Source organism: Astatotilapia calliptera, chromosome 6 (genome assembly GCF_900246225.1).
Source record: "Astatotilapia calliptera chromosome 6, fAstCal1.2, whole genome shotgun sequence".
NCBI classification, from domain to species: domain Eukaryota; kingdom Metazoa; phylum Chordata; class Actinopteri; order Cichliformes; family Cichlidae; genus Astatotilapia; species Astatotilapia calliptera.
In genome coordinates this window covers 2,066,439-2,090,042 of record NC_039307.1, presented here as the reverse complement: position 1 = coordinate 2,090,042, position 23,604 = coordinate 2,066,439, and the positions used below count along the sequence as shown (strand labels likewise).

The 23,604-nt window shown below is 45.1% G+C and overlaps 1 protein-coding gene across 3 annotated transcripts in view; it reads left to right on the top strand.

Annotated features, from left to right (window-relative positions):
* The window catches only part of neurl1aa (neuralized E3 ubiquitin protein ligase 1Aa), a 68,409-nt gene that overhangs the window by 27,964 nt on the left and 16,841 nt on the right, over positions 1-23,604 (top strand). For 2 of the 3 annotated variants that reach the window (XM_026169669.1, XM_026169670.1), the window contains exons 2-3: positions 10,428-10,678; positions 10,938-11,259. In XM_026169669.1, the coding sequence (XP_026025454.1) occupies positions 10,428-10,678; positions 10,938-11,259 (573 nt within the window). Of the gene's footprint in view, positions 1-9,982; positions 10,117-10,427; positions 10,679-10,937; positions 11,260-23,604 lie in introns of all 3 variants that reach the window. The other variant, XM_026169668.1, reaches the window with a different exon arrangement.

Genomic DNA, 23,604 nt, shown 5'->3' with positions numbered 1-23,604 from the left:
AGTACTTTAGTAATAGTACAAACGTATCCAAATACACTCGAAGCAGGTGTGCAAATACTTGTTTTCTACACACTGTTTGTATCTGATCAGATATTTGGGTTTCTCGTGCTCCACGTGCCACACTATTCCAAATATCCTGCACAGACCCCCCGGGGGCAAAGCATCCATCTGACAGGGCGGTTGCTGGCTATAAGCAAAACGCACAGGCCGGCTGAATTTCAAAGATGTGTTTTGGTGGTGTAGTGTTCTCTCCACGAGACCCCAGGGACCTTTTGTTCTGTTAATAAACAGTGGAGCTTCTGTATAGGTTCATACTCTGAATGTAGGCCAGCTTCAGTGCTTGTGTGGTGTCAGGCAGAGTTTTTAACAACAATAAGATGACAGTAACCCACCCGTCCACGTCCCCACACCCCCTCCTTTCTACAACAGCAAGAAATGAGGAAGTGAGCCGTGCCAGCAGTGTGATGAGGAATTCGTTCCTCGTCTTTGCACAATTATTATTAGCATGGTGTGTCGTGTTTGGGTGTGTGTGTGTATATATACCTATGTGTTACTATGGGGGTTAAGCTGTGTCCCTGATCCTGCAGCCTCTTCTGGTTTTGACCACCTGATCGTTCTAATTAAAGCCCTGAGATTAATCCAATTACTTAAAGAGGGACAAGCTAAGACAGCAGGAAGAGCTCCTTTTCTCTGGGATCAAGGTCAAACGCCTCCGAAAATTAGAACACGGCGTTTTTCTTGTTGTGCGATCAGAATGCAGTCTTACCTGGTATTGGTGTTAGTCTCTAGCAAGGCTGTCATCAGGACTCACAAAGAGGCCCAACTTATTATTTTTACTAACACAGCCTGTTAAAGGAAAACACGTCATTATATTTGTCCATAAAATTCAATTTTGTGAATTTTAAATCACTTATTGAAAAGTTTTGTGTATTTCTTCAGTGTGAAGTTTGAATGCAAAATTAAATCTCTCGACATGTTTTACTAATAAAACGGACTCAGAGCATGGCTGCTCTTTTGTGCATTACAACATTGTTCTGTGTGTTGATGGCAACAAAATATACAAAATGGTAATCAACTGTAAATTAGAAACAACTCGAATAAAACAGCACGTCAGTTTTCATATGGGAGAGGTTTGTTTTGATAGGGTGGCTTTTGTTTGCTTTAGGCTTTACATGCACCAGGTTTGCATAACATTTTGGTAAAAACCACGTCTAACCCAAATTTACAGATATAGTCGTGGAATTTGGAATCTGAATATAGTTATTATCAAATATGTAAGTCGAACAAATGTTCTGCTGTAAACATAAGGCTGTTTCGTGGCTCACGTGTGTGATGTTCTTGCAGAAATGTGAGCTAAGTCACGTCTTATAAAGCTCGCAGTCTCCTCTTCATGGTTGATATTAGAAAACTCTCCAACAGAACTTTTCCCTAGCAAACGTTTGGACCCATGGAAAGCGTTTGTGTGATTTCATGTCCCAGGGCTCTGGGACTATTCAGTGTTTGAACTTTACTCAGAACTCGTTTGACATTACGTCTAGTTTTCTTTTGTTCAAAGATGCCTGTACAGATCAAAACTGTTCTTAACAATAAATACTGAATTCTCTGATGTTTTAAGAAGGATACTGAGTGATTTTATTCCTGGATCTCATCACTTTAAACGACCATGGAGCAGTTCTGACAGTTGTGCAGAGTCCTGCACACAAACTGCTTTCACAGTGCATCTGAAATAATTTAACTGTAATAATGACCAAAGCTGTTACTCGGTATTTTATGGTCTTACCTTCAACTGCAGACTTTAGTTTTGTCATCTTTTTTCACTAACTGCTTTTTCTCGTCTGCAGTCACGCCTGCCTTTGTTTTGCCAACAGCGACGATGTTTGCTGTCCTCGATGTTCCTCATAGTTGAGTTAAAACTGCAAATTGCTTGCTAGTAAGAACCTGCAGGTACAGCAGTGTTTGAGTGAGTACAGGAGGCAAGCATATGATAACTGGGAGTGATTCATAACCTCAGCTTTAATCACAGACTGTACAGAAAAAGGTTGCCATCATAGCCACTGCGACATCCTGTTTCGAGACCTCCATTTCAGCTGTTTTGCCACCACCATCTTGGTTTTTGGAGGTAGAAGTCTCCACGTGTGAAGGAGCAGCTGATGCTAGCTTTCATCCACACAAACACAGGTTACACCTTACAAATAACAATAAAAAATAGAGTTTTAGTCACCAGAACCACATCGAAAGCCATCATTTTGTCTGATAACTCAGTTAAAATGCTGTAAAATTCACAAACGTGGTCCTGAAGTGCATGGCAGTGAGTTTTTGAAGTGTCTGTGAGGCCCAAGAGAGCTCGCAGCTACAGCTGTGTGTGTGTGTGTCAGCGTTCCTCTAATGGTGGAACTGTTGAGAGGGGGGGAAATTAGCTAAAGTTAGAATTTTAATGTGGGAGTCTTTGTGGTGGCTTCATCTTTCAGCCTCAGAGGCCGACACTTAGTCATGACAGGCAAGTTAAGGCCGGTCCAAAGCATTATGGGTACCCCCCCCCCCCCCCAATCAAAGTATAACTGTTTCCATGACAACCCACAGCCATTGATAGAAAGTGCTTCTTTCTAAATTTGAAAAAGCAGGCATTAATTTCTGAACCTTTGCAGTGATGTTTTCTTCTGCATGTGAGCCTTTTTGGAAAATGTGCCTGTTTAAAAAAGAAAGTTAAAATCGTTGCTCTGCGTCTCTCACTGTTTACGTGTTTGCACGAGCACAGCGAGAGCTGCTGGGGAACAGATTATGCTTTCTAAAATTGAATCTCTGCAGGCTGCTGTTCTCAGGTGTGAAGCACCAGAGCACATCCAAACAGCGTTTGCTGAGTCGGTTGCGTAATTGAGTCTGCCGAGTGTGTGGGAGCTCCACTTCTGTGCTCCCGATTGACTGAAAGTGGGCCACTGTCTGCAGCTGATTCGACGCAGCGTCTGGTTGCATTCGAGCTGAATTGGATTCTGTATCCGAATGCAAAGAGAAGCTATATCACAAAGTAAAGATTCGTAACTTTGTCGAATTGGACTGGGGCTCGGTAATGTCACGGGATCTGCCTCAGGTTATTGAACGCACCAGCAGCCTCTGTTTTGTTTTTTTCTTTTTGTGTGTAGGAGAGTATAGTGACAGGAACGTATGTCTCTGGGTCAGGTGGCATTGTTGAGAGCGTGCATCAGTGTCGCACACATAGCTGTTGCTTCCTCTAACTTAAAGCATCAGCTCTCGTGACAGGTCACCTTCAAGGCAGCGCCCACACGATGACTTCCAGTCAGTACTGAATAGCATCTCGCATGCTTCAGTCAATACACGCTGCATGTCATTACGCCTCTCCACCAGCCTGCTCTCTTTCTCTAACAGAGAGGCATCGTGGGACAGCATTGTGCTCCGCTGTGCGCAGCCTTGTGATATTATTATTTATTGATTACTGTTGTGTAATCCCTTCCGTGAAGAGAATGTGGTAAGACTAGTGGGCCGTAGTGGATGACGTCAGTCAGACTTCATCCTATCCACGTCTCACCTTTCACTACCAGGCCGTCCCAGTGTGAATTATTTAGGCGTCGCTCTGCAGCAGGTTAAGCTCTGAGCTGTTGAGCACATTTCATTTGGTAGTTATGTTATGATCATTTGTAGCTTCTCATTTGCAGGTGACTTTATTCCGTTTAATGTAATTTCAAATTTAATCCGTTTTGTTTCTGTCCAATCTGCTGGCCATTATAAAGACATGACTGTGGACTCGGTGGGGAATGAATATTTCATATAGTTTTTGTTCACTCGCTCTTTTTTTTATTTTTTTTATTTTATGAAACCTGTCCTGTCAATTCAGTTCAGTTTTTTTATACATTTATACAAATCACAAGGGGTCCAGTAGTTGCACTTTCTATTTCCTTCAGTGGAAACCAGTTTGGATGCACATTTTCTTGTTTAAAAACATCGTTATTTGCTTCAGGTTGGCTTTCTAAGTGGACCAGTTGTAAACTGTTTCAGTGGTGGTTGCACATATTAAACATGGGCTAAGTTTAAATAATGAGATAAGAGTCTGAACTGTAGAAGTAATCCCTGTGGCCCAAGAGCTCAAAACTCACTGATTTCAGGCCTTTTTTAAAACCCGTGGTTCTTTATGATGTCAGTAAGAGCATGCGGTCGTCTAAAGCACCAACTGCTGGCTATGAGAGCAGAAGACCTGGCTGTGTGCCGTTTCTGTTACTTCTGTTTGCAAGGGGGAGCTAATCAGAAGAAAGTTAGCTTAAAGCCAGGGGGAAGGTCTTCTTTCAGAGAGTGTAACATGTGAAGGGGTCATGGAAAGCTACCTTTGCACAAGGTTGAAAACATGGAGTTCCTCTGTAGCATAAAAATCTGCCAAACTGATACTGAAGCCAATCAGTATTTCAGTTAAAAAGGAGAACTGGTGGTGAGTTACATTATTGTATTACAGTTTGTTGAGCCGCTTGGAAAGCAAGTAAGCTGTTAGAAATGTGCTTGGACTTTTGAGTGACCAACATTTTTTGATTGGTGCTATAAAACTCAGGCAATATTTGACAGGATTAGTATTATGGGGCTTTCAGACATAATGCAGCAAGCTCTCAGAAAGGCATTATTTCCAAACTCCTTCGAATGAGGTCTCTCTCCCACTTTGTCCTGAACATTCGTCAGGAACCCTCGACGTTACATTTTAACCCTCTGTGCGTCTCTTGGACGTCGTCAATGTCAAAGGTAGGCTGGTGGACTCAGTGGACGTCCCTCAGAGAAAGACCCTGGGAGCAAAGTCAAAGTCATCATCTTTGCAGGAGTTGTTGATGAAAATGAAGAAGGAGCTCTTAGATGGAAGAAGTTAAACTTCTAGCATGTGGTTTGTGTCGGGAAAGGGTGCATTTCACCCAAACCTAGATCGTTTTTTCTTGTAATCTAGCAGTGTTTGTGCCTAAACCTTATAAAACATCAGCTAAAAAAAAGAGACGTGGAAAAATAGCAGTCCAGCCTGGTGTGGTGTGTGTGCCGTGGAAACTGAATTTGTTGTTTTATCAGCTTCTTCTGATACTTGTTTCTTAATTTGATAAGAATCAATCAAGTTGTTATTAGTAGACTTCATTAAGATAAAAGGTTTTTTTCTCTAACAAAAGTGAAAATACGATTGCCACTGATGGTAATCGTTGCTCAGTGTTTAGCGGTCAGTAGTATAGCTAAAGGAGGGAAAAAAGCCTACCTGAGCTAATCCAAAGTAAATTGTTTTTTGGACGGGATCACCTGACACTGATCTGAGCAGTCACAGACCAACAGATCTCTCACGATGTTCCTTAACAACATTTCTGATCTTTTGGTCGCCACCAGCGATGCAGTGACTTCCTGGTACCTGCCCTCAGGTAGAGTAGCAGCCACAGCTACCGTAGCAGTCGGTGCCTGTTGAGTTTTATATGATCTGACTGCATCTGTCACACATGTGTGCAACTTTGGAGATGAGTAATAAGAGGAAACGTAACACTCTGGGTGACTCTGTAAGAGGCACAGCATGTTGTTCTTGTACCTGTACTGTAACGCGTAAAGCCTTCTTGCCGAAATGATAATGCATGTGATTAATTGTCGCCGTTATCGTGTGATTCATTTCACTGTTGCAGTTACATTAGACTGAAATGGCATTTTGTCATGAGTCAGTGCGATTAAATGCATCATCCAGACACTGCTATGTAAACATCATTAAGAAGTTGTTTGTCATTGCCCTCCAGGCTTGTTGGCAGTGTTTTAAATGACGCTGTCAGCTGATCTACAGAGAGAAACATCTGAAAAAGAAGCAAAGGAGAAGCGTTTTCCACCTGTGAAGTTTTGGTAAAGATGAAATGGATTTTATTTATCCGCCCTGTGTTGGTAATGTTTGCAGTTATCCCGAGAGAACGAGCTGAAGCTAAACAGTCCGCTTTGTGTTTTCTTAACAAATGATTCTGGTGAGTGATCCAAAGTACACCAGTACATTAATGCTCATTTACTTCTAATAGGTGCATAAATAAACTGTGATAAGCTTGAGTGGAAATGTAAACCTGTAAGGATCTGGTGTTTGACGTTACACCCTACACCAGTCTGCATGTTTGTTATTCCCATGTTCCCACATTGCTTAAAGGCTTGATGGGCTATCGTAAAGTCACAAAAGTAACTCTGTGTGCGAGGTTGTGTTTTCTCTAATGTTTCCCAGGATGAGCTTCAAGCTGGACTTCACATGGCAACAAGTGCAGAGAGTGGGTTGGTATGTGGGCTACCTGTGCTTTGAATGATACAGCCTCATCGTGTTTCCATGGTGCTAAAATTGGGCGTATCAGTGGAGATCTGGGTCAATGACATGTGCAAACACCGGTCAGGGTTTGTTTTAGTCCCCCTTGGAGATGGGTCTGAGGCTTTGGACACAAAGTGTGTATCACAGCAGAAAAGTGATTCTGCACACACTGCTAATGCAATATGTTGCCTTTGTATATGAAGCAGTATAGCCTGGATATTAGTCTTCATCATTTTATGCAGCGCATGGTTCAAAATCTCTGCACAGCTGAATGAACGGCCGAGGTTCCAGCGAGTGGCGGGTTATATGGCACAATACAGCTCAGCTGTTACCTCACAGGAGCATTTCATTTGAAGAACAGCTTTTGCGGGTGTTCCACAGAACAAGGAAGTGATGTACCCACTAGACACGGAGCAAATATTTGAATAGTGTTCTGGACACATAAAATTCGATTAGCATGGGAAACTGCTTGAGTTGAACAAAAAACCTCTCGTCATCCACCTGAATGAAATGATGAGACCGCAGAGATGTTCATTGCAGTATGACGGTATTATCTGTCTGTGTACTGTGACGAGCGATCGGACCTGTCACACATGTGCTGTCATTAGTGGGATAAACAACCGTCTGCACTCCTGGGCAGAGGAATACAAGCTTTTCACCCTGTTTGTTCATAATAAGACATCCTTGACCTTTGGCAAAATGGCTCCTATGAGGCTTTTAAAACAACCTCTTCACTGATAACAAAAGTATAAAGCTGTGTGCACAAGAACGGGTTTAGCGGAGGCAGCTGTTAGACTGTAGTCAACAAGAGTTATTTACATTGAGGGGTCACATCTCGGGCTCTGAGGACATGAGCATACTCCAGGATTTGTGTTCCTGAGGTAATTGGACGACTGAGACGGGCTGCTCGAGGCAGCTTTGTTTTTCTGATAGCTTCAACAAACAGCAAGCCTTAAACAAAGCCCACTAAGTGGGGAAATAGTCGATATTTGGTCAAAAGTAAATTCAAAGCTTAAGCCATATAGTCTGAGTGCAGTGGCCAATGTTGGGGGGGGGGGCTTCTGCAAAGAAGCTATCTGAACAGCAGGCGACTGGTATCCAAATCAAGTAGGACTAGCAGTAAGTTATCATGCATTTCAGCATTTTTAAGTGGAGCTGGTACAAGAAACATTTTTTTAGCCAGCTGCAACCTTAAGACTTTCTATAGTGAAGGCAATATTTATGCTGCTGCTGTGTTTAAAGCAGTGCCATCACTGTGTTTCATGAACTATCTAAGAATTGCATTAAAGTACATATCCTGAGTATGTTGATAGGTTACCCACACACGCATCCATCCATGCTTCATTCATTTCAGGATTACAGGGGAGGATATACCCTGGACAGGTTATCAGTGTCTTGCAGGGCTAGCACTCAGAGACAGACAACCATTTGCACTCACATTCACACCTATGGGCAGTTTAGGGTCACCAGTTAACCTTGCCGCACCGACTGCATGTCTTTGGGCTGTGGGAGGAAGCCAGAGTACCTGCAGAGAACCCACAAACATGGGTGTGCAAGCTCCACACAGAAATATTTTGGCCAGGTGGTGGATTTAAACCCAGGACCTTCTTGCTGTGAACCAACAGTGTTAACCACCGCAACACTCCGGCCTACCTGAGTTTGCTCTTCTGCAGCAGCAGCAGAAGCAGCTTAAATACTATGGCCTGTATGGGATTTGCCAATTGGATGTATAGACGTTTATCAGCTGAGACATCAGCCGATGTGGGCTGGCACTGAGATGAGCTGATCTGCCAGGATTACAGCTGAGCTTGACTTCATGATGCTGCCTAAACGAGTGCTGCGCATGTTACCTTGGAGAGGAAGAAGTACCACGAAGAGGAGAGATACTTGGATACCGTGTAGTCTTGATATTCGCTCAGAAGTTAAACCAGCTGTGAATTCAGCGTTTCCAAAACGTAACCGTTGACCCACAGATACCTGAAATGGATGCTTTTTTTCTGTGTTCACTAGTACTCCTGTTTGTTTGACTGGAAAAACACAACCAAGCAAGACTATAAATATAACTTTATTGTGTCTCAATAAACAAAAGGCATCTGTTGTAAGCTCACTGATGGCTGCCGAGTGAGCCGATCAAGACCTTTAGATACCACGGGTTGCTAAGGAACATGAATTCACACGTAGCCCCTTCTCTCTGCAGCAGCTGTGCCTCTTTAGAGCCCGCTAATTCATTCAGCTCAAACTGCCCAGGACCACGTGAACCACATTCAACAGCCGCTCCTCTGTAGCACTGCCTAAGACAAAAGGCCTCAGCCGTCTTCTTAAGTTCGGGGCCAGATAGAATAGCAGACATGCTGTGTAAAACTGTAGTGTTATTACAAGATAAACACAGACAAACACAAAGACGGACTACAAAGCGTGCTGTTGTCTTTGACTAAATATGTGGACTTATCAGGACTCTGCAGGACATCTGCTGCTGCCCTTGAGTTGGCTTTCATTGTTTCAGGGTCTGGTCAAATCAGGCAGGCCTCTGTAAAACTGAATGTTAATCATATAATTCTGGCAATTTTTGTAATGAGGCACCTGCCACAGTTTCTTTTCATATTCAAACGCTGTAATAGAGGCAGAATCACACTGTACATTTAATGTAGTGGACTGATGGACTACAGTTTCTTTCTCCTATCAATATGTACGTAGCCAGGCATTTCTGTGTTGAAACATTTTCAGCACAGCTGACTGGAGTTTGGTGGGGAAAAACTGAAACATTCAGCATAAACATCAGGATTTGCTGATGTTTATTGTGATGTATCAATCGCTCAGACCGGAGGAGATGGAATTTCTTTCTAGATGGCAAATCATACCCGGAGAAATCTATGAAAGAAGAGACAGCCAGACCAATTTCTCTGCTGACAGTAGCTCGAGTAGTCCATAATGCAACACAGCTATGAAACATGTAGTGCTTTGAGTCTGCAATAGGACTCTCAATAGATCTCTTATCTTACAATCACAGTTGGTATTGCTTTGAATTATTGCTGTGAGAGGATACAAGTGCAGTCTTTGTAGATACAGCTGGTCAGGTGAGGAAAACGCTAATCGCTAACTGATGTAAGCGGGGGCCTGACAAGCCGAGGGAAAGCGGGTACATCAGGAAGATGGATTATACCCCATAACCACAAAATACTGGAATGTTTAAACACAAATACAGAAACTTCTGGAAGGCATTTAGCATCTCAGAATGGTAACGTATTGAATATCAGATCAGTCGAATTTTGAGGATTCTCTCCTTCAAAGCTAAAAACTTCCTCTCAGCTCAGCTGCAGAATACTAATTTAGTCATTCTAACCTGGCGGTTAGTGGCCGTGGAAAATCTGTGAAAATTGCTCAAGTGCATGTTTCTAGTAGCTGCTCAAGTGCTGCGGTCACACTCCTCTCACTCGGACTCCATTCAGGCACTTCTGCTGCCCATGCATTTAATTATCAAGTCAGTCATGCCTTCCTCTGCGAGTCTTCTTCACCACCGGAAAGCAGCCATCGAACTGCTTCCCGGGTTTTGGGTTGAAGTGCATGACCAAGCGCGATATGTGATATTTAGTCTTGCTAGAAACTTGCAATTGACCTGTTTGGTTGGTTATTGGACTGCAAGAATTATACCTTAACGTCAGTGTTAATTGGGTCAAATAATGTATATGCAATATGTTCAAACAGCATCATACTTCACACGGCTTCTACTGAGAATTTGTGGTCACAGATGTCCAACAGAGCGTCTCACGGCCAACGCGGACCATGTAATGCAGCCATTAGATTTCAGAATGGCTGTTTGTCTGGGAACAGCTCATTTTGTGAGTAACTAAAGAGCATCATTTGTCTTGGACATGTGTTTTTGAAAGTTTTCAGCCTGCAGGCCCAGTGTGATTATTGCTGATTAGCTTATTACTCTTCTACTCACAGATAATCAACAAAGAACCAAATCCTAGATGATATTTCCTTATCTGATGTCATTTTGTGTGATAACATTTTGAATTACAAACATCAGATGCTAACTGCATTGCTGGAACCTAACCTCCTGCTCCTAATTAGGACGTTTATTTGGTTTGTTTTCAATGAAATTCATGGCTTTGTTCTGCTCTTTTGTCTCTCGTTGCCTTATTAGACTCCCTTGGTGGCCCATTCCCGTCCACGTCACATCGATGTCACCACAAACCCAAGAGGTGCCTGCCTATCCACTGTGGCAGTGTCGGTGGGCCTCTCCCCATCAGCCCACTTCTATTCCATCCAAACGCCAAGGGGTCCCAAATTGTCATGGACCTTGCCCAGAAGACAGCAAAGAGGCAGGCCAGTTTCTGCAATGCCATCACCTTCAGCAACCGGCCCATCACGCTCTATGAGCAAGTCCGCCTCAAGGTACATTTTTCACAGAGTGGAGCACTTTTCCTCTCGAGTGTCTGAGAGCTTTTAAACTGTCAAAACTGTTGTCTTAGTTTTATCTTAGCTTGACAGTTAAAAGGTTTTGTCCCCCAGTGTAAACTCAAATTCGCTGTCTGTGTTGGATAGACGTGATGCAGTTATTGATTTAAAGCCTCAAAAAGCAGACGTTTCTATTCATGGAAACATTTTTATAATTTGATATTTTTCACGTACCAACAAGTTTTCTTCTTTGCAGATTACCAAAAAGCAGTGCTGCTGGAGTGGGGCTCTGCGTCTGGGCTTCACCGCTAAAGACCCCTCCAGAATAAACCCAGACAACCTTCCCAAGTACGCTTGTCCTGACCTGGTGTCTCAGAGTGGCTTCTGGGCCAAGGCGCTGCCCGAGGAATTTGCCAACGAGGGCAACGTCATCGCCTTTTGGGTGGACAAGAAAGGGAGAGTCTTCTACCGCATTAACGAGTCCAGTCCCATGCTGTTCTTCAGCGGGGTCCGCACGGCCGAGCCCCTCTGGGCCCTCATTGATGTTTACGGCCTGACCCGCGGCGTGCAGCTGCTAGGTAAGAACATGGTGGAGGGAATGAGGCGTGTCTTGATGGGCTTGGTGTGCATATCATCCAATAACAAAGTAAATAACTGTTTATAAAAGATCAAACCACCCTGCCATGTAGAAGGGCTCTGTGTCAGAATATTTAAATATAGTTAATAGAATTCAAACATGGCGCTTTTACCTTAGTCCGTCTTTATTTAGTCAAGATTTACCAAACTAATTGGAAAATGGTGGGTGTTCAATAAGAGCGCCCAGCTGCCTTTGTCCACCGGTCCCCACAGGCAGCTTAATCCAGCCCCAGTGCTGCGTTTCATGAGTAATTAGCTTTTGTCCTTCTAGAATAACCTTGAAGAAAAGTTCTTTCACAGCTGATCACCAAAAATCTTCAATTCAGAGTCTTTAATTTGTACATCTTAGCCCTGCATGCATCAACATCCAAGATAAGGATTGGAGAATGGTACCAATACATATTGCTTTAGATGTCATACACAGTCAGGTGAATGTGTTGGGAGCAGTACGGAGACCCACCAACCTTCTGATTGGTGGATGACACACCTGTATCTACCTTAGCCACGGTCACCTTCTTTTCTCGTCACTTTGAAAAACCTCTAAAGTGATAAGAAAGTAACCGGGTGTAAAGACAACCTTTCATGTTGGTGTTTTTACTTTTAACATCACTGCTGTTGAAAAAGTGAGTTCTCCTTTTGTTTACTGTATGTCTACAGGTTACTCACCCCGCTGCTGTGTGCAGTAAAGCCTTCGGCCAGCCTCAGAAATATTTGGCCCACATGTTTACACCAGAGCAGCGGAGGCACACTGTTGTGCATTATCCAGCTATGCTACGTAGCTTAGCATGCATACCCTGCGTACATAGCACAGGATAGTATGGCCGTGGCTTTGATGTGGGAACTTGTGTGCTCGTTCTTGTTTTCCCCTTCAGAGCGGATGCTGTTGTAAAAATACACCAGGGGTCACATGTCCCATGTTTGATTGTATTTGTGCTGGTTGACAATATCTCCTCCAGGCTGGCAGCGGCGGATGTGTAGTGTCCCGAGCATGAGGGGAATCCATATTCTTTGTTTTCTCTGTTTTTACACCATAATTGCTAAAAGTCTCGTTGCCGTTTGCAACATTTTTCCTACTCAGTCGGTGTTTGCAGGGAGGAAAAATGGTTATTAATGGTTGTTTCATTTTAAAGGAACATTCAAAAAAGGGTTCATGCACATCAAATGCACAAGCTGAGCTTAGCACCCGGAGCTTTAGGGTGATTAAACTCTCTGTCCAACATCTTTCTGAGATGCCTGACCCTCGAAGACACTGCTTCAAGCACCGTTTTAACCAGAAACTGGTCCTCTCCCCTTAAGCCTTCTGCTTAAGTCATCCTTACTGTCTTTTTACTGTCAGGCCATGTGCAGGGCTGCCTACAGAGTGAGTCTCAGGGGGCCTACAGACTGACATCTGCCCTCATAAACGGGGGCCTGTTCAGAGGGGGGGGGGCACTACCAAAGGCTGAGAGAGAGAAATGCATCACCCAGACCAGACACCATCTTTGTGATGGTGAAAGGCCAATTGTGTCAGCTCTGTGCATCACGTTTCTGTGCGTTTCAGGAACCTTTTTACTGCACAGGCCACATCCGAGGCTTTATTTATGGAGCAGCTACAGTAGTAGCTGTAGTCCTCGCCACTCTAATCGCTGTCTTGGATCAATTTGGTCTGGCAGTTGTGTACATTTTATCTTTAAGCCCCTTTTTTTATTTTAATTTGTGATGTTCACAGTTGTAACCAAGCTACAGCGCACCTGCCAGAGTCCCCTCTCAGATCAATAACATTTATTTTCTCTCCACGTCCGTCTCTAACAGCACTGCGTGAGATTATTCACTGTGCCTGCTTGGAAATGCTGTAATCCTCGCTACATAAAGAATGAATTAAAATTCTGTGGTGGATTAACCGTACAGCTTGTTTATGCAGCGCAACAGTTTCATAACGTACAGCAGCCTGTGGTCGTGTGTTCATTCAGTGGGGACAGTGATTCAAACGCACTGAAAAGCCTCCAGTATCTCTCCAAATCACCCATTCTGCCTGTCTTCATAGCACTTTACATGCTTCTTCTTCCAGCTGTTTCATTACGCTGCACAGTTACTGGCACCCAGTTTATTTAATGACTCTGATGCATTTACTGACTGTCAGTTCATATTTGGAGGGCTGTTTTCCTTTATTGAACGCTTACCTTAGGCAGGTGCTTTGCTTTATTGTGACTAATGGTAAAACAAGTGCAAGGCTGGTCTTGTCTCAGGTGCTCCCAGGTTGTTGCTCTGCAGCTCAGTGCTCTCACCTGCCGTTCTTACAGCCCACAGACAATTAATATTAGCTGCTCCGTTTAATAAGTGGCTACATGCATGCCTGACATCATCAGGGATCTGGGACAGTATCCCAGATCTGCTCCAGGGCATCACTGGCTCTTGGACAGTCTGAGGTGCTACCTGGTGGTGATGGATGGACTGAAACATCCCAGAGGAGTTCTGTTGGATTTAGGTCAGGTGTGAGGACCAGTCAATGGTATCAGTTCCTTCATCCTCCAGGAGCTGCCTGCATACTCTCGTCATGTGGGGCTGCGCATTGTGGAGCACCGAGGGAAACCCAGGGCCCCCTGCGTAGGGCCTGACGATGAGTCTAAAAATGTCGTCCCTGCCTGTAGGTTAACATTGTATGCCTCCACAGACCATGGGCATGCTGAATGATGTTACAGGCAGGCTTATGCAGACTCTTTCCCGTTGGCCACATGTTCTTAGGGTGAACCTGCTCTCACCTGTGAAAAGCACAGGGCTGCCAATTCTGGTATTTTATCGTAAATGACAATTCAGGATGCCAGGTGTTGAACACAGCGTCCACTAATGGACTTCGGCCCCTCGGCCGCCTTCATGAGGTCTTTTTCTGATCATGTGGTCAGAGCCATTCACACCAGCAGCCTGCTGGAGGTCATTTTGTAGCTCTGGCAGTGCTCATAATGTTCCTCTTTGCACAAAGGAGCAGATGCTGTGTCTGCTGATGGGTTAAGGGCCTGTCTCCATGCTCCTGGGGCACAGCAAGCCTGCTGCTGATGTGCCATCCCGGAGGAGCTGTAGGGTCCTGGTATCACCACATGGACTCTAGGCAAATGCAAAACTAGTGATAAGAGAGTCAGGAAAGATGAGAAGGGGAAAAGTGCCCGTGAAATCCACCTGGAAAATCATCCTGTGTCATTGTTGCCCCTCTAGGGAACCTGACTGAACTTCAGCTCAAACTGATTTACAGCCCGTGCTGCTACTTCATAAAATACCAGATCAATAGCTTGATGCTCTGATGAAAGTGTTGCTTTAATTATTGGAGCAGAGTGTGCGTATCGTCCTGTTTCCTCTGTCACGCAGACACTTCTCTGTCCTGAGACCGCTGTGCTTCTCTTTGGGAGCAGTTCAGTAACATAAGTGTAAAACTCTGACTTTATGTTCAATCTGGCAAAACACTGCGATGTGAGTTTGTTATTAAAATTAAACGAGGTCATCTGACCTAATGTTAATACAAAACATCTTTTCTCTATTTTCAGTCAGTGAGATTTTAGAGAAGCTTAATCGTCATAATTTGATCCCACTGTTAGAAAAACGTTTCTTTTACCATGTCCAGGCCAGCGTGTCGAGCAGCCTCAGTGGGCTGCGAGTTGTCGTTTGTTCACCACCTCGAGGCTGTTCTGAGGTCGGCTCAGGATCGGAGGATGACCTCAGGTGACATTTAGGATGACTTTGATGTAGAACGATTGAAATGGGAACCGTGTCATACGATAGTCTGCCCCGCAGTAATCACCACGAGGGCGACACCACACACGAAGAGTCCGGGGGGGGGGGCGATTTTAGTGCTTTCACGCCTCCACGAGCGCGACGAGAGCAATTTTAAGATTTTCACCTGTCACCTTCCATGAAGCTGGGCCATAAAAATGATGGAGCGACTCCACTACGTGTACACACACGCAGCTTTGTTATACACGTGATTTCTTTTCACGTCAGTCTGCTTTGCCAGGAAAGTTTGGAGCCTTCGCAGCATACAAACATCTCTGTATTTTAGGCTCCTGCTGCAGAGAAAGGTGTCAGATATAGTTACTTCTCCGCTTAGAAGCCTGGGGTAGCGAGTGATTGACTGCACCTGGCTCGAACGGGGCAAACACAATATTGTGGAGGTTTGCCAGGATAATCTTTTGGGCAGACCGAAGCCGTCCCCACAGGCTTGAAATCCAACGAGCCACAAAGGCAGTTTAATATACACTGATTTCCCGGTTCCTAGGGTTAGCCGTCACTCTCGTACGCACGCACACACACACAGCAGGACTTTACTTGACATCGGGAAGGAGGTTGAGTATCTGAGTAATTCCAGCTGTTGTGAAGCCAGCAGGACTCAGATTGTATGAGTCAGTCACTGTGGAGCTTTAATCAAGACGGGCCCTCTGTGGGACTTCCCTGAAGGACGAGAGAGAATAAAGTCTGATTGCAAAGCCTCAAGGCCGCTAACACCTCTCGACCGGGCTGACTCAGAGTAGGTGTTGGCCAATCTAGCTGTCACCCCAAAGAAGCACAGCAGTTAATTTAGTTCATACAAAACATGGAAGAGAGGAATGGAGGAAAGCTGTAGTTACACTCTCCAAAGAGCCTCTGATATCTGCAGTGTTTTCAGCTTTCCTCAAGTGATGGATTGAATTACGGGGTAGCTTTGGACTGGAGAATGAGGTCCCACTGAGCCAACAGGAAGCAAAAACACTTGCTGTCACTCAAAACACTTGCAGTTATGAAGGTGGCGCCGATTTTAAACTCTAAACCATGAAACGTGGGGCAGTGGCGTGCTGAAAGCCGCACGCTCCTCTCGCTTACGTAACCTCGTGTTATTCTGCAGGACGACTCCGCAGAGACCGCAGAGCTGTGCTTTTGTACAAAGATGACAGATGTGCACGAGGTGTAAAGAAGTGCAGCGAGAGTAAAACAATGTGCGAAGCTTTGACGGATGAAGGCGCAGCAGGAGCGGCTCTTTGTTTACGTCTTTCACGAGATGTGTCAGAGCTAGCTTATCTCTGACAGCGTGTCGGCGTGCGAGGCGGGGTCGTCCCGTTCTGAACCGTTCGCAACACGACAGCCTCGGTGAGGCTAAAGTGAGCGATGCCACCTCTGATAGAAACTGCATCGCTCATGTGCTCCCGGGTAGCTTTGCAGCAGGTTTGCTTCGGAAAGCAGGTGGAAGAGCAGCTGAAAGCAGGTTTCCCTTGACTGATGTTAAAAATGTTGGAAATGGTGATAAGGCACAATATTTGTCTTTTTTCTTTGGAGCTGTCAAAATAAAATGCAGCTCGCATCTGGCAGCGTTTAACACTGACGTCCGACACCTGATTAGTCACTGCAAAACACGGATAAACTTCAGACGCTGTCGTCAACTTTACTCAAGACTTCTGAGAAGTAATGTGACATTAAAGAGTTTCCCTGCAAACTGGCGTAATGAACATGCTGGTAGTTTTACTGTTTCAGTCTGTTTGATATCAGTGGGCTAAAAACAGCTTTCACCACTTTCCAGATATCTCGTGTTGTGATCTCTGCTGTTTTAGCTCTATTGCATTGCTCTAATGATATCATCTGACAACATTACCCTGTGCCGTCAAATCTCTAATGTTTCATTAACTTGCTGTCATTCAGCAGTAGAAGAATATTTCTTGTTTTTTCTTCGGAAACTCTCGAGCCTTTTACCAGAAACCTCCCTGCTCCTCGTCCTGGTCGTCTTCTTAGAATTTGGTCCCTAGAAGAAGTTTATGAAAGCGGGGCTAGATTCTTGGCTTTGCATGAGGGTCTGTTTGTCACAGTGGGAAGAAAGTGGGACTCACCGAGTGAGTCTATAAAGAAGACAGTCTGGTTTCTTTTGCCAAAGCCACACACACTATCTGCAGTGAAAAACGTTCTATACATCGAATGACGAGATGAGAACGCCGCGTGATGAGACGTGACAAATCTTAATTATTAAAGTCCAAAAGTGTGTTCAGAGAATAATAAACACTCTTTTCTTTCGGACACAGCGACCGAGTCTGATCTCCTCTGTCTCCCTCCGTACTGTACTCTGGCACCGACGCAGGAACTCCGCCAACTTCTGGAGTGACAGGAGTCTATTAGCTGTGTTTGAGTTCTGCGGCGCGGGTTCCCCTACTTCTGGGAGAAACCAACTGCTTTCAGTGAAATGATGATTTGATTGCTGCGAGCACTTGACTGGCGCTGGTGTTTGACTTGGCAGGATTCAGCCTCCCAGTTAATAGCGGCACTTACAAATCCTGACGCTTCACACAGGCCCTCCAATAAAAATACACAAAGCAGAAAAGATGGTGTAAATCTGCTCTTTTTCTCTTCTCATTTAGGAAATGTAGTGGGTTCAGTGTTGTAAAGACCTCAAGACACCAAGCAAAGCAAATTTAGCAACGCTGTGTTTCTTGGCTAAACCGAGCTGTGTATAATTCATGATGGCTGTTGGTGAGAGAGTTCAAAGGCTAAGAAGAGTAAACAGGATTTGTATGATTTGGCATTTACGATTCGTTTCAAATGAGCGTGCTTTGGCTGAGTCGGGCTCTCTGTAAGCGCTGAGCGGTCCAGCAGAGAACTTTTAACAGGGGTAAAGTAGCGGTGACTCATCGAGATTCATGTCGACTGATTCTTCTCAACTCTGGGTAAAATCGGACCAAACAGAGTTCAGATCGCGATGCTCAGTGGAGACGCTGCCAGAGTCTCAGTCGCCCTCCGAGTCTTTTGGGGAATCGGTATCTTAATCGAGCGTAGTGTTACTTTGGGCTTGGCTCGCTCTTCCACACATCTCACAGTGGGTGTACTGTTTAAGCAGTTACGGCACATCTGCAAGCCACCTTGGAGCCCACCACTCCCCCACTTCCTTTTCCTGCAGCTGCTGTTTAGCTTCTCTTTCACCTCCAGGTTTGGTTTGAAAAGCACAGTTTCCAACAGTAAACAGGAGTTTAAACCCTGTAACGATCCCCCAGAGGAGGCTTTAATGCTTGAATGGTAACCCTGTGAGGTAAACTAGGATCGCTTGGATAGTTTTCACACTGTTATGTCAAATTTGTCTCTATTTTAAGTTCACTGACTTCATCAGTGTCACAGGTGTTGTCAGTGATATCTTTTCTTTGCTACTGCTTTTCCATATATTTACCATTTAGTTAATTAGCAATGAAAATCGTTGTTATTCCAAAATAACTGATATAAGTCACTGTTTTTTATCTGAGTGCTGATGTTTCTCGTTTTGTTCTCCATGTTTAGATGTTCCTACATTTCCTTTAATGTTGTCATTGTAACAACATGAGTCGGAATAATCTATACATATACTTAAAAATAGGATTTATGTATTTGGTCTGTGAAAAGGTGTTTTAAGCCCTGACCAAACAGTTTGGGTGCCTAAATCTAAATGGAGAGTAAAAATGACAGTAAGTTGAAATATAATCCAAAAATAATGGTGACTGAAAATGAACCTTAAACATTTTTAAATATGCATTTTAAAAGGAAAGAGAACACTACAAACAGCCGACGACGGGAACCCGAGTTTCCTCTCAGAATGGATGTGAACAAATTTAGGACGAAGTGGAAAAACTCAAAGGACAAATGTCCCAGCATTTAGACAGAGCCTGGACTGTCAGCTTATTTAAAGTGTTAGATTTTTAAACATGCCAAAAGAAGGAAATGCACCAATAAAACAAAAAACAGGTCTAAGAATAGACAACCCGTAAATTTTAAGAGCTGTGGACCTCGTCAGGGTTTCACAGAATACAAGAAGCATAAAGTAAACCTTTAAACTCATAGAGGAAGTGACCCCGACAGACATTTATGTTTTGTGTGGCTGGAAACGACGTGTGAACGAGTTGTGAGTCTAAACATTAGCTGAAAGACACTAAAAGTAAGCAGAGCTATGCATGAATCCTGTGAGCTGGTCTGAAAGAAGCACCTTTCACATTAGATGGTTCATTTTCCAACAGTGATGAATGCACTCTCCTCCATATGTGTGCAAGCAGAGTGCTGGATGTTTGTGGAGGGGCTGTCGGTCTCCTCGCAGTAATAATTAGCCTTTCTCCGTGTGCGAGCATGGGAATAAAACTGGGGGGCTTTATTATAAGAACCTTATGATGGAGGTTATTAGCGCCGAGGTCTTGGCATGCCGATTGGCAGAGACACGGCGGCACATGCTGAATTCTGCCGATGACCTAAGGGACGGGGCTTTTGTGACTTACCGGGCATTTTGCCCGGCTCTTTGTTATGGCCATGTGTTGCCCTGAGAGCATGCTGCTCTTTCGAAAAGCCCCGGGTTCAAAGCCTCCCAGCCCGATTGGGGACTGGGGATTGGGCCAGTGCCAGGGAATAAAGAACTCCCAAACATCTAGCACAAAGACCCCTCTGACTCCATCCCTCCCTTCTACTGTCCCTCTCTTGCTCTTGTTTTATATCCTGCTCGCTCTCTCGCTTGGCCAGTCGGTCTGCGTTGTTTTAATCCCCAGGTCGGTCACTGCCGAGCTCCACGCTGCCTCTTTCTGTGTTGTCTCCCTCACTCCGCTTTATCTATTCATAACAAAAGCTTCCCGGATATCCAGCTATACCTTCCAGCCCTCTTAGCTGATCCCAGCTGGACAGTTCCCTTCACATCTGCAGACACCCTCCCCGAGTCCTCTTCTCTCGCTTTCAAATCTCTTCAGGATCCTTCTTTTCATTGTCTTTCCGAGTTCCAGCTCCCCCTCTCAGTCTCTCCATCTCTGCTGACATCAGATGAAACCCTCCACAGACTGTGGATAAAGATAAGCCCTGTGAGATAGACTGTGTGCGTGAGAGAGAGTAAATCCTCCACCTCCAGCCCCCCACACCCTCTCTCCAACACCGGCTCAAACCCCTGGCACGTTCCTTCTGCTCAGGCTAGCAAAGCCGCTAAGCCAGCCTCTCCCTCTATCCGCCTCCCCATGCGCAGCATTAGCTAACCTGCTTTGTGGCTATTCGCTAATTAAAAACATTTACGGTGCTAGCCTGCGCGGGCCAAAACGGGCACGCTGCCATTCTCCACTGACCCGCCCACCCCACCGATTCCCGTCTATGCACTCGCGATAGATCAGCCCAACAGGTGCTACGTTTGGTTTGCAGCTCACTCAGAAGTGAAGAATCAGGTGATTCTGCTTCATTTCTCCAGCTCCTCCAGGCTCACAGTCAGCAGCTGCAGTGTTAGAGAGACGTGAGCGCACACACTCATACAAATGCAGTGTTTAATGCAAAGTGAAGAAAATGTGGCATCGGCCAATAGGAGAGCATCTGTGAGTGGCGGCTTTGAAAGGGACCAATAGGACAAAAGGCCTGTATCGACTAAAAACGCAGGTGCACCATGATTAGCGGGCAGCAGCTGGTGAGGTCGCAAACGGGCACACAAACGCATGCTGGGCACACACACACACACACACACACACACACACACACACACACACACACACACACACACAGTAAATGTTCTGCAGTCCTTTCAGAGCTCTCTCTGTCCTCCCAAGCTAACAACGAGCATTAGGAGCACATGCGGTACGGCGTTGCTCCGTCTCTCCGGCCTTTGATGAATAAAAAAGCAGAGAGAAGAATACACTGTGCCCAATCTGGTATGAGTTTGAAATGACTGCTCTTTGAAAAGTGAGGGAGGAAGGGGAAGAGAGTGAGACGTAAAAGGGAACATAAACCTTGAGAGGAGCTTCACAGGGGAAAAGCTGATAAAAGATGAGTTTTTTAGAGAAATAAATTTCCCGTGTATATGGGTTAATGTTCACACATTCTGCATTTGCATCAGCGCGACACTGAAGGTGCGAGAGAGGGAGATGATGTGCGGCTCTTTGGAAGCCTCCATCAATTCCTTTCTACACAAATCCAGCACCGTCACGGGCAGCACCACCCCCTCCTTTGCCGGCTTTGCTCCTCTCGCTGTTATCCTCCCTCGAGGCATGCCATCATCAGCTCCAGTCCCGGAAGTCTTGCAACAAAGTCTGTCCCATCGTAATCCAATTTGCGACAGATTGATGGGCAGCAGATAACTGCAAGAGGCACGCAATTTGGTTTGGTGATGTCATTCACATCCCCCACTGAGTCAGAGCGACCGGGCGGCATGCCTAAAAGGAGAGGCTTTCCCTCATCATCAGTGAGTGAAATGTAAGGCTTCATCAAGGAGTCTTTGCTTCATTAAAGGTCTCCCTTCAGCAAATGAAGCTCCAAGGAAACTGCATAAAATCCAGAAATGGACTACGTGGCTGATTGAGCTGTTCAATTAAAACCCAACATCCCAACATCCACACGTCGTCAGGCCGTTCATTTGCACAGAATCTCCTCTAAGCCCTGGTTTTCATGGAGGCTGAGAGTCCATCAGTGTGGGATTGATAGCTGAGAAAGTAGATGAAATTCAAGCTAGTCATCTACAGCTAGCCTCGGGGACTCTGGGGAAACTGCTGCACGCTTCTGAGCAGAGGTGTTTAATGGTTGATTAGCAGTCTTTGGGAGTCGCCCTGTGCACCAAAGGCACTGTCCCCTCCGTTTTATCCCTCGCTGAGAAATCAATTAGCACGATTACAAGGCCTTAGTCCCATTAAACATTAATCACAGGGCGTCACGGTCTGAGTTAGCAGCTAGCTTTAATCGACGACTGACACGACGGTCTCGGCTTTACAGCGCACGATCTCATCAGACGGCATTTCAGCGATGATGCAGAAAATCAGACGTGTAACTCTCAGAGGATGGAGCGCCGAGCAGACTGCTGTCATCTCCACTTCACTCCAACATATCACAGACTGATATTTGATGCCAGTCAGCGTCTCTGTAGATGAGTGAGATATCCTCTTAGGTGATCGTTTTATTAAGGTGTGACGGTGGAGCTTGGATCAGGGAATGAGGAAAACTCTGAAATGTGTCAGTGATTATCCAAAACAACAGATTCAAATGAAAGTCAAAGGAGGTAGAAGACGGACGAATTCTGCTTCCACCTTTTTATTTGGACAATATCCAGAGTATGCAATGATGCCGTGATCCAGTCGTCTGCATCTTGGTCGCTGACCTGAAAACTGATCTGAAAATCTCATCTGTGCCAGCAGCAGTAGAGTTTAAAGGTCAGTGACTGATGGGGATGAGTCGGTTTACTCCAGCAGCATCGGCTGTATGAAACAGAGGCGCGCAGCCTGAACAGTGGAGCCAATGCGATGGTTTCACCCTGTCAGCAGAGGGCAGGTTTTCTGGGTGTGGAGGCACAAAAATGATCTCTTACTTCATTCATGACCTCATTAAACACTTTTCTGATCTCTGCTCTCTGTTGTGAATCTGATGTGTTTTTAACATTTAGAATGAAATAGACCTTCAAATGGAGCGAGACTTTGGAGGGTAACCTCAATGCTCCAGTTTCCAGTAGGAAAAACCAACTGGTGATGTCCATCTTCCATGTACACTGGGCCTGATCAACCTGAAGGATAGATCTGCTTTTTAGACTTGTTTACATCCAGTTTCTATTTTTATTGGGACAAAATTCCAGTAAAGTGGAGGACAAGGATGAGACCAGCTTTGAGACTGAAAGAGAGGTTTTGTGCTGGCACTTTCACACAGAGTCCGCTGTAGGACGTAAAGGACATAAAGACACCGTTTCTATCCTTGACAGCATGTTGAGTCTCATCCCTAGTTCTGTGTGTTGTATGTCACGGTACCTTAGACTGCTTTTAACTGCCGGTGTTACGCTTCTGTATGAACAGTTGTAAATCTGAAACCTGATTCAATCAGTTAAATTAATTCCACAATTTGAAGCTAATCTCAAATTTACTCGGTCCTGATGATGGAGGCTTCCTGCTTCGGGCGGCCCTGTCAATGGGACTGTCCTGACTCTGTCTCCTTTTTGGCTTGTGTCCCTGTCAGCTGTGGGATCATAAGAAGCTTGGCTGTTCTGGTTTCCCCGCTGCAGCTCACAGTTAGCAGCCCGTCCTGCGGCCCTGGTAATTAGGGCTAAGAGGTTTATCTGAAGTCAGAGCTCTCAGGTCCTGGACAGATAGAGCTGACCAGGACTCGAGACTCTCCAGAGACCGTCGGTGGCTGTTTCTCATCCTTGGACCTCCTGCACCTCCCCAGCCCACTGTTTTAATAAGTGCCTCTTGTTTTGACTGAGGGTCTCTCAGTATCATCTAAGAGGAACAGGAGGTCATTTTCTTTTTTTCTTTTTTCGTCTTGGTCTCGTTTGGCGTTCAGCTCTGCAAATACATCTCACACAAACCCAAGCTTGAGGAGCTGGGCGCTGTCAGCGTGTTGGGCTAATTTTACCCCTACCACCA